The 12,277-nt window shown below is 39.0% G+C and overlaps 1 protein-coding gene across 1 annotated transcript; it reads left to right on the forward strand.

The window, feature by feature from the left end:
* Window positions 1-1,595: 1,595 nt before the first annotated feature.
* LOC306847946 (rhamnose-binding lectin-like) lies at window positions 1,596-11,107 on the forward strand. The gene is made up of 12 exons (XM_079382202.1): window positions 1,596-1,653; window positions 3,180-3,215; window positions 3,534-3,578; window positions 3,670-3,799; window positions 3,945-4,054; window positions 4,139-4,183; window positions 4,287-4,422; window positions 4,621-4,736; window positions 9,714-9,758; window positions 9,940-10,078; window positions 10,286-10,395; window positions 10,533-11,107. Coding segments are annotated over exons 1-12 (945 nt in total). The 5' UTR covers window positions 1,596-1,622; the 3' UTR covers window positions 10,535-11,107.
* The last annotated feature ends 1,170 nt before the right edge of the window (window positions 11,108-12,277 follow it).

Raw genomic sequence — 12,277 nt, forward strand, 5'->3', positions numbered from 1 at the left:
GGTGTCCTCGTGGGTCCAGGAAGGGAGCGTCGAGTAGGGAGACTGCCGCACCCGTTACGGCTGGCGGGCCAGGATGCCGGGCCGTTTAATCCCCCAGAAGCTCCGGGGGCCAAGGAGTAGGACGAAGCAGCTGGAAGAAGCCGCCGCCACTCGCTCCCGGACCCGAGAGGGGAGCGCGTGCGGCCACCGGACTCCCTTCCCTGGACCCTTCCTTTCTGAACACTGCCCTCCTTCACGTACCCCGCAGCACGACGAGGACACCAGATCCCCTGTTTAATTTGGACACTTTTTCCCCATGGACACTATTTTGACTATTATTGTTTAATAAAAACCTCTCCGAGGCCTGACGCCACACCCACTGTGTCTGTCGTTTGCTGAACATTTGATGAAACAGATACGGGGGAAGTGTTGGCCTAATGGTTAGAGAGTCGGACTCGTAATCGAAAGGTTGCGGGTTCGAGTCCCCGGCCGGCAGGGATTGTAGGTGGGGGGAGTGAATGTACAGCGCTCTCTCCACCCTCAATACCACGACTGAGGTGCCCTTGAGCAAGGCACCGAACCCCCAATTGCCCCCGGGCGCCGCAGCATGGCTGCCCACTGCTCCGGGTGTGTGTTCACGGTGTGTGTGTGTGTGTGTGTGTGTGTGTGTGTGTGTGCATTTGTTCACTACTCACTGCTGTGTGTGTGCACTTGGATGGGTTAAACGAAGAGCACCAATTTCGAGTATGGGTCACCATACTTGACAATACGTCACGACTTAAAAAAAAAAAAAAAACATGCATAATTATTGTGTAAGGTGATAGCTGGATAGTTGTTTTGTTTGTTCGTTTGTTTTTAAATTACAGTGTATTCCAAACAAGACATGGAAAAGTAAACCTGCTTTCTTTATTCTGAATGAATGGCGATAGAGTCTGAATGGAGTGAACTGGAATCCTCAACAACGATTCAAGCTACAGTTAAAGCAGAATCATTTAACAGAGTTCAAATGCACAAATGTTTAGAAATAACAGCAATGAGTTTCCACATAAATCGGCATATCGCTTTGAATCTGACAGTTAGAAATAAGGATTGCATCAGCGTTACACAACTTACATCCACAACCTTACAACTTACATTCATTCACCAAGAAAATAAATGTGTTGCAGTCCAGAGATATATTTATATTTATAGCTCATGCAAGAACATTTCCCAGACTCTCACCACAATATCTCAGCTCTGGTCTGCTTGTAATAGTTTTTGCACTTAACTTTGTGTTTGAGGTGTTGAAACTCCTCATTTTGCTCTCTTTCACAGCTTCTGACATAACAGGAAGAGGTTGAGAAGTTCAATAAGAGGTCAAACTGGTTGTACCAAGAAGGTAATACAACCTAGACTTTGTGGGAACAGTGAAAGAAACAGGTAAACAGATACATGTAGCACTTCACGTAAATGTGTTTGTGTAAATAATGCAGCTGATGTGCATGCTTGTGTGGATTCAGATGGAATTAAACTCCCTTTATTCATCCTGTTGGGGTCGGTGGGAGGTCGACGATGACGTGGCAAAGGTCAGACAGCAAGTTGTATAAATATGGATGGACTCAGTTAATACCAATTTCAGAGGCAACATTTCCAGCTTTTACAACATGATCTCCCTCAGTGTCATCATATATACCTGTAAGTTTTTACTTTTGAATAAACTTAACTCTTATTTTAGATTTTGAGTTAAACTGTAGATTTGATTTTTGATGTTTAGAAACAAACTTTGTCAATTTCACTGAATTATATCTCCAAACAACTTCAGCATAATAACGTGTCAAAAGTTCTGCCTCAACTACAGTACAAATAATATTATTATAACACCACAGTAATTAAACAAATTCTATATCATTCATTCATTTATAGTACTTGCATTCAACAATTATTATAATTGGATAAAAAACTTGACCCTTTAACACAAGTGTTCTTGTTTTCTTTTTAATTATAATAAAAAATAATAACTTTATAATAAATAATAACACTATCTGTTCTATTTCTTTTCTATCTACTTCTTATTATATTTATTATAAAAAAAATGTGTTAGACTAACCAGGATTTGTCACAGCACTTACTGTATTATTGCTCTATTGTTTTGATTGCTTCTATTGTCCTCATTTGGATAAAAGAACCTGTTAAATGATTAAATGTAAATGTAATTTATAAAAAGAAGTACTGCATCTGGAGCATGTCTGTTGAGATGAGGAAAATGTTTTCCTATTTTGTGTGTAATGGGGGCATGTTGTTAAATGTGAAGTTCTGATTCCACTTCCATTTTGTGTTAATATAAGAGAGTCTTATATGTAATTGATCCATTCATGAGTTTAATGAAGCATTCGGGGGAACAAAATGTGCTTTATAAAGTCTGTTTTACAATATCGGTCAGATCTAGCATGTTACTATAAGGCTTACAGATCATACTGGCTAAACATGCAAAACAGCTACACTGTAAATATGTGAAAAACTGGAAGCAGTGGTTACCAGAACAGTGATGTGTCAATATGCTTCAGGCAATATGGGTAGTGTTCTGGTAACTAGATATTTTATTTATAGTTCCGAACTGTTCTAAATGTTAACAATCTGATCTTTTTCAAATCTGCTTGTAACAGTAACATGTACTAGTATTAGCACAGGTGGTACAACAGAACATGATGATTGTTTTATCAGTATTGGTCTCATGTGTCCACAGAGCTACAAAAACACTATCAGAGTAAAGCACATGACAATAAATAAATTCTGTAAATATGACATAACATAATAATAAAAAAATAAATAAATTCCAGGAAGTTCCTATAACAATGGAAGGAAGTGTTTGCACAAGATTACACATTTTCACACGTATAAGTTTAAGAGACCATTGCAGGGCGATTCTTATTTGATTGAGTAATCAGAAAAGAGACCATATAAATATGGATCAACTCGTCAAAAGCTACACCTGCAGCGACAGCAGAACCATGTTCTCTCTCAGTGTCCTCCTGATTACTTGTAAATTTCTTTCAACTGATTAAATGGAAAAATCAGATGCACAGTGAACACTAATGTATAGTTCACTTTTAGATATTTGAACAGCTGTGTTCCGGTTAAATTTAGGGCTGAGAATAGTGGGAATGACTTTAAGATTAGCATTGCACAGGGATTTTAATCATTTATCTTCTGTTTTCTTACAGTGGTGCTTCTGAACTCCAGACTGCTGATATCTGCAGGTATTCCATTTGTCCATGAACCACATCAATAATCAGCAGTTAAGCAAAGATCACATAATTGTAAAGTCCAGAAGATCAGACAATACATAAATGTATATATAAATATTGATTAACTTACACCAAAATCTGTCAGATCTAGCATGCAAAACCACATACATTGTAAAAATGTAAAAAACCTGGATGCAGTGGTTGCCGGAACGTTGATTATTATTATTATTATTACTTTATTTAATTATTATATTTCACCCCACTGTAGTCTGTTACATTGTTACAAAAATGAAAAATAATACTTTGAAGCTGCACTCTTTCGTTTTTCAGAGACTGTAGTTACATGTGATGGCTTTGTCCAGCGTCTCAGTTGTGGTAAGATGTGTCACAATCAGCTAAAGTTATTTATACTATTGTTATTTTTGTTGTTTTAACAGTACTCCGTTATGTTTGTTCTTCTGTTCAGATACTGGTGTGATCAGTGTACAATCAGCAACATATGGCCGCACAAGCAGCCAAATTTGCAGCGTTGGACGACCACCATCTGAAATATCTAATACTCAGTGTTCAATAGATGTGCCTGCAGTCTCTAAACGGTAAGGATATCTTTCAATGTCTTTATGCTTGTGACTCCAGACAGAAGAATTATGGGTAGAATTATGACACTGTTGCTTACTCTGCGGTTAGCTTACTTACTAGTATATATTTCATTATATTAGTTATGTCTTTATCCTTAAACAGGTGTGATGGACTGAGAGTGTGTGAGTTAAACACTCAAGGACTTGCACCAAGAGATCCATGTTATGGCACCTACAAATACTACACTACCAACTACATTTGCATCCCAGCAGGTTTGGTCTTTTTCTCTCTCTTCATCCAGTTCCTGTTCTTTATCATTTCCTTCTCTGTGTAAATGTCTTTTTAACACCTTCCAGAAACAAGTGTGACTTGTCATGGTGGATACAGTTATTTGAAATGTGGTGAGCGATTTTTCCACATCTCTTACTTTGTTTGAAGAAATCAGATTTTATGAATATGATTAAAGGACTTATTTTAAGGAGTTTTTTTTTTATCTCCATGTAGAAAATGGTAAGATTCAGATAAATACTGCAAACTATGGACGTACAGATAAAACCACCTGCTCTGAGGGACGTCCATCTGAACAGCTCCAAAACACCAACTGCTATTCACCCAATGCACTGGCTCCTGTGTCCAAAAGGTGGATAGATCATTTTTTGAAAGTTCATGATCTTCTTTAAATACCATCTCAGCTAACCAAAAAATGTTTTAAAAACATTTAAAATAAAAACTTTCAGAGAACATTCAGAAATAATGTTTTCTTAATGGTAACATATTTTTGTTAGCTGGGATAAAGCTGCAAAAACTAATGTAAGCCTTCCTTTTTTTACATGTGAAGCTGCAATGGCCTGGAAAGTTGTGAGGTGTTTGCAACACATACAGTCTTTACTGATCCCTGCTTTGGCACATACAAGTACCTCGCAATCTCTTATTTTTGCCTCCCACCTGGAGTTCGTAAGTATTTATTATCCTGTTTGCTACTCAATTAGTTTAGTTCATTCCAAGTAGCATGTGCCTCTGCCTTGTAAATGACTCCTAATTAATGCCATTAACATATAAAAGATCACCAGTCATCATAGCAAGCCGCAAGAACAGCTTACATTTCCAAAAACATGCAGTACTCCGACAAGAAAAAGTGCGCACGTCTGCTCAGACCCTGACATGATGCGAAGAACTTTTCCACGTCAAAGGCAGTTTTTATAAATCTGAGCGCTGGCGTGGATTTAAGCGTACACACACACAAATCAGTGGGTACGCATGCTTTAATAATGAGGCCCCAGATGTACACGGGGCACCACAAAATGTAGCGCTTTTACATTCAAGTAGCACCACCAGTGTAATGGCTTTGGGCTTAAATATTCATTTTAATATTTAGTTTTGGTCATACTATTTTATGGGGCACCAGCCAGGAATTTCACTGTGACAATAAAGAACAATTATGGGAGATACATAAATTATAGGACGTTGTAGTCTGACCAATCTGAAGGATTTGTGAGATATCATTAACTTGTAGAGCCGTCTTACTGTACTATCAACACAAAGAAGACATAAGTGTAATAAAAGGGGTTTTATTAATAAAGGAATAGACAAGAGTAACTAACAACTACTAAATGGATACAATAAATGGATAAAGTACAAAGATTGATTAATGCAAGGGACTGAGTTGGATGTTACTATGGACGTTATCTTATAGAAAGAATAATAGGGTAATAGGGTAAACCTTATTCTAGGTTCAACAAATAAATCGAGAGATTATTTGACATTAACTGACATCAGTTACATAGAATCTAATGCAAATGAGATCATCATAAACTGACAATACACTAATGCCAATGGTCTCTGGAAAGGGGATTGGAAAGAGTGATATATTTACGTTCTGTATCTGAGTGAAAATTTTGTCATTAATCACTTACCCCCATGTCGTTCCCCAACCCGTAAAAGCTTCAAATCTTCGGAACATAATTTAAGATATTTTGGATGAAAACCGGGAGGCTTGTGACTGTCCCACTGACTGCCAAACAATTAACACTGTCAAGGCCCAGAAAAGTATAAAAAAAACATTGTCAGAATAGTCCATCTGCCATCAGTGGTTCAACTGTAACTTTATGAAACTATGAGAATACTTTTTGTACGCAAAGAAAAAAAAACAACTTTATTCAACAATTCGTCTCCTCTGTGTCAGCGTAGCGCCATTTTGGAGAATATCCGCTGAATGCAAGCAGCGTACGCTGTTCTGTTCTGCCGCGCCACACGGATACGCTGTTTTCGTTCAAGTGATGTTTTATAAACAAATTTCGGATGGAGCACGCACAGATTATTAACCAGGCCAGCTAATCATTAGTGATTACACTATTTATCCAATCAGCACACAAGCAATCTCCTATAAATAACCAAGTACGTCCTACCTTCATTATCTCGACTTTCAGCATCCCTCCAGCACCCCGACTCCACACCACTGGGGGGAGCACTTTGAGGCTGAGCCAAGCACCGAGCTCGGACCGCTCTCCCCGGACAGGGGGAGGACCAGAGCCGGCACCAGACCATAACTAACAGGGGGGCACGCGGTTTCCAAGGAGGGGGCACACAATCAGCAACAATAACTTGAAAAAACGAGGCATAAAAACAACCAATACAGTGCAAGCGCACACTCATACAACTGGTAAAAACTGTCAGCTCATTTCCCTTAAAGTGAACAAGAAAATCACAAACTAATCAATATAACCACAATCACGTCATAGCAAAAACAAAACCGATTGACAATTAAATGCAATGTTAAATGCAGTTCTAATAGCCAAGAGTCACATTTAAGCTTTCGTAAATTAAATAAACGCATAACTTACCTTTTAAAAAAGCTGAAGGCAGCGCGTGCAAACATTAAACCTCCTTAAAACGGCGTCCTTCCATTCGGTGGTGCATTTTCGAGTAAGATCCCTCTCGAAGGCCAGCTGAACTAACTGGGCCTTCCGTTTGTGAATCATTGAGCGTCTGTGGTCCATAAAAACATTGCACAGAGAGGAGAAAGAATTCTCACACGTCGCTGTAGAAGTACCGAAAGTCAGAGCATGTTTAAACACAGTCAGTACACTAGGCATAGTTTGCAGAACTTTGTGGTACTTGAAGGAAACAAATTTTGTTTTCCAGTTGTCCCCCTCTGTTTTCGATTCCTTTTGCGACCTCAAAAATTGTTTTGCAACTTCAAACTCTGCATCAACAATTGGTGATTGCGCCAGGTCCATTATGTGTTTCACAGTCTCGGGATCCAGAAATGAATCACTCTCCGGATCAAGCACAACCAGTGCGTGGTGTGAGTGACAAATGTGAGTTCCGTTCACCAAATCTCTGATCCATTTCTCCAACCACTGAATCTACAGTGCTGTAGTACAGTCTCTTGAGTTCTGTTTCTATGTCTTGCTCTCTTTGATTCGTCATTTCTTCCACCAAGTAATTGTCCATATTCTTATTTCCGGTGCGTCTTCGCTTTGGGGTCCCTCATCACAACAAAGTTTCTGCACGCACACTTTCACACTGGCCACAATGCCCAGACCTGTCCAAAGGTCAGTATCTCCCTCTGCAGAAGCTTATTTGGTGGATCCAACAATGCGAGCACTTCGTGCACAAGGTTCGCAATTAACAAGAAGCTAGGTGCAGTTATCTCTCTCAGCAGGCCAACAGCTTCCATTTGCAGCTCCGGACCATGGGCTCTTACAGAGTCAATTTCAGTCAGAAGAGATGTGATTGCTTCGAAATTGTTCAGAAGGACAGACACGGTAGCTAAATGGCCTGTCCACCTTTGTTCAAGAAGCCATTTGAGGCGCTCACCCTTGTAGTGCACAGCTATTGTGGGCTTCTTACAATATTTGTACAAGGCGTTACAAACGTTAAAAAAATCCATCACAGTTGCCTCAGCTGACATTGCGTGGACTACAACTAAATGTAACTGATGATTAAGGCAGTGAACATAAGGGATATTCTTATTGAGTTTTTCCTGTAACAGCTTCTGGACTCCACCAAACTTTCCTGACATCACTGATGCACCATCATATACTTGGCCACAAAGGATCTTTGATGGGTTAAGACCAGCTTTGTTTAGCTCTGCTAAAATGGTATCTGTCAGTGTCCGGGCATCACCCATTTCAGCAGTGGCTACGGTTAATAGGCACTCCGCTACTTTGTAGGACTCATTCTCATTCACAAACCGAATGACAATTGATATATTTTCGCAGCCTGTAGGGTCGCGGGTACCATCTACCTTTAATGTGTAATAGGAGTCTTTCACGATAGCATCAGTTACTACTTCACTTAGTAAACTTATGAGCTCATTTTGAATATCATGACAGGTATAAGTGGCATTTCGAGGATGTGTTTTCACTGCATCAGCCAAAAGGGGATCCTTTTAGATTGTATAGTCCAGCAATGAAAGAAAAAGGCCACTGCCTCCCTCAGACATGTTGTCAAAAGCATCTAATTTCCCCCGTAAAGGTAGCTGATTTTCCACAAGAAAGCCAATAACGTCTATTATGGAGGACACGTAGTACCTGTTCTTTGCAGTTGTTCTGCGTTTAGAAGAGTGGAGATCTCTTTTCCGCTGCTTACACGTCTCTCTCTCTCCTTCCACATTGCGTACAAAGAAAGGTGCTCTTTAGTTTCATGTTTGTGAAATCCTCGGCCTGTTTCACTGGCATTCTTTCAGTTACGGTAGCCAGAGTTCACAAATGCATCCACACGGCTCGTGCCAACATTAAATGTACGACAACAAAAGCAAAACGCAGAATCAGCTTTTACGCTGTACTCAAGCCAGTCTCGATTAGTATACCAACTAGACACAAAAGTACGTTTTTTGCCACCGAACATGCGTGCAGGGTACTGTTTTAATATTACTTGATTAGGCTGATCGATCCCGAGATCATCCACGGCCTGTAGATTTGAAAATTCCACCTCGGCCCCATTAGACCTAATCTCCGAGTTTGAGCCAACAGGTGTTTGCGTGATGTCAGATGGAGTAGGCGTTGCTGGCTGAGAAGGCAGGGTGCTAGTATGTTTTAAAGAAGAAGCAGAACCGACGAGCTATTTTCTAATATCCATATTTTATGCTATCCAAAAAATGCTGTGAAAAAAACATTGCTAGCATCAAGGCTTTACTCCGCGTACACATCAATAGCATATGCTAAAGACGTAATGACGCATGAGATGCCACCGTAACGCAACCAATCAGAGAAACAGGTCTATTTTCATAATAAAATAAACATATCAACTGTTGTTTCTCATTTTTGTTACATTAAAAATCATGGAACGTTCAATGTTTAATTTAGTTTTAATTATTCTTGATATATATTAAATGAATTAAAAACTGTGTAGGGGGGGCACAACAACCTCTTTGGGGGGGCACGGCCCGCGAGTGCCCCCCCTTTATACCAGCCCCGGGAGGACCCCGGGCTCAGGAGTATTGCCGAACAGCACGCCAAATACGCTCAACCTTTACTCAGTTTGATTATATGTAAGTGTGAACTCGTGAAATCAAAGTGTAAACAAACGTAGAAGATGTATCCTTATGGTGCGGCTGACACCAAACAGCGGTGTTTCATACTTTTCTGGGTCTTGAAAGTGTTAATTACTTGGCAGTCAATGGGACAGTCACAAGCCTCCCGGTTTTCATCCAGAATATCTTAAATTGTGTTCCGAAGGCTAACGAAGCTTTTGCAGGTTTGGAACAACATGGGGTAAGTGATTAATAACAACATTTTCATTTTGGGGTGGAGTATCCCTTTAAAAGTAACATGCACAGCATAGACTCACTAAGTCGGTTTTACATTTATTTTACATATATATACATACATACATACATACATATACATATATGTGTGTGTTTGTGTATATATATATATATATTTTTTTTTTTTTCATTGCTTTACAACATCTCTCTGTTGACTGTAGGTTCAAGTTTGGTCTGTGAACATGAGACAAGTGCCCTGACCTGTGGTGTGTATTCTGCTCTTAAGTGTTACTTGAGTTTGTACAGAGTTTATGACTAAACAGTAAAAATTATAGCTAATAATACTTACAATTTAATATAATATAATATAATATAATATAATATAATATAATATAATACTTTTTTTTGCATCCAAGAGATTGTAAAATGTTGAATTGATGTTTTCAGATCATGAGACTGTCATACGTATTCACAGTGCTAACTACGGCCGAACTGACAGCAGCACGTGCTCTACTGGACGACCTGCTTCTCAGCTTGCCAAAACTGACTGCTATGCCTTAAATTCTCACACAGTAGTTGCTAGTGGGTCAGTTTACATGCTCAGTGTACAGTTTTTCACATGTAATTTAGTCTTTGCCCTGCTGAAAAAAAAAGGCCAAACCACGCTGCAATACCAGCTAAGACTAGTGTAGTGTTTTCTTCCAGCAGGGTAATAAAATGACTTTAATAGTAATAAGAAGATAATTTTTAATGAAGTTTTTATTTCATTATTTTATATTTTATTGTTGTATAGATGTGAAGGAAAAAACAACTGCTCCATATTAGCCTCCAACAGTGTCTTCTCGGATCCATGTGTCGGCACATTCAAGTACCTGTACATCTCATACTCCTGCGTGTATAAGTGTAAGTGTTACTGTATTGAGTAATAATACTGCATAGTTTTCTAATGTGTTGATTAGTTTTGGTTTGGTTTTACTCATGAACTCACTCATCAGGCTAGACTGATAATAGCTCATTACTGCTGATGTTTGTGTTTGCAGAGAACGACAGCTGATCTTGTGGATCTGGCATCTTCAATTCTCAGATTCTCCTCCACTTTAAATGCATTGAAACCAAATCTATTGCTTAATTGTTAATGCATCTGATATTATGTGGTATTTGCCATTTTTCCTCTTATAAAGCTATGGCAAAAATCGTAATGGTAGAATACTTGTGTGCTAATCTGAATTCAGTCTTTGTGTGCGGATTAAATCATTGGGTAAGACCCTTTGCATAAGGCTTTGATTCTCATACAATTAATATTTCTATGGACCTTGCTTGTACACTATGTTGGGATTTTTCTTACAATAATTGCTTTGCAAATGGGAATGAGGTGTGTGTGTCTTCTTCTTAAAGCATGTTGATTGTAAACACCAGCTTTATCATATCATCATTTACCAAGTTTTAGGATAAAATAACATTCACATATCGAAATTTTAACTATGCAATGTGAGTTATCCTTGTCTTTTAACATATGAATTGCAAATAACTGACCAAACCAACTTATCTTTCATTGACTAAGAAAAGTTAAATGCTAAGTAAACCTTATAGTGCAACCTTACAAAACTTTTCATACAAAATTTGCCAATTGTAATTCCCGTTTTGCTAACCTACACATCCACACAATTTTTTTGTATTTGAATAAATTTTAAAATGTCATTTATTCTTGCGAAGCAAAGCTGAATTTTCAGCAGCCATTACTCTGGTCTTCAGTACAGGTAAACCGATTTACTGAGTATTGATAAGGTGGGACTGCACTGGCTCATAACTTCCCAAGTAAAATAGTGCTGAATGTAGGGTGTTGATCCTCCATAATCCTCACCCATATGAAACAGAACAAGCAATATACGGCTTAGTTTGATTAAAATGCACAACAATCTCAGAACCCCTTCTGACAGCTGCACTTTATAAAGCACATCAGACACCCTTTCTAAAATTTCTAAGGAGCCCTTAAAACACCTAAGACTCATATAATGTCTCCTAGATGGGAGAGGAGAAAACAGTCCATGGTTGGGGTGAGAGGTACCTTTGATCAACCTGGTCTCACAGAATTCCGTGTAATGACCGCAGACCCTTAACTCCGAATCTGTGGTGCATCATGGAATCGCCGAAAATTCCGTGATGGGTTCACAGAAGTGATACCAATGTAAGTCAGTGACAGGCATCAGCCGTGGTCCACGCACGGATAACCGTATTCAAATATAACTGCATCGGAGTCACTCTTTTTACGTGGTCCAATCACGGATCCACTGGTTCAACACGTGCTGCCTCAATTGACGTCGTTTTCTAATTTGGAAACGTAAGCCTATCACGTTAAATATTCTGGGCTTTTTTAGACCTACTTCAAAAATACTTCACGTGAAATATTTTTTCACCATGTCTGAAGCATTGTTCTGATAATCATTTGAGCACTAGCTTCTTCTGATCGGCTCAAGTTCTGTGATGGTATCACTGAATGTGGTCACCAAAGTTTCACCCTCACTGGACATTATTTAGGCTATAGGCCAAAGTAGTTTGTTTGTTTTGACACTTGAAGTCTTAAAGACGGTGTCTACGATGCAATTAACCCGTCAACCTCTCATCTACCCCTGTTTTTATATCATTCAGTTTGTAGCCTTTTGCTTATTGTGAATTTCTGTGGTAGATACACAGACAACCTCGGGTCTCACGCAGTGGCTTGTAGCAACCCTAATGTTGTTTCATTTCAAATAATTTGGCCTACGTTTCATCTGTCATTCATCAATCG

The sequence above is a fragment of the Barbus barbus genome (genome assembly GCF_936440315.1).
Source record: "Barbus barbus genome assembly, chromosome: 28".
NCBI lineage: Eukaryota > Metazoa > Chordata > Actinopteri > Cypriniformes > Cyprinidae > Barbus > Barbus barbus.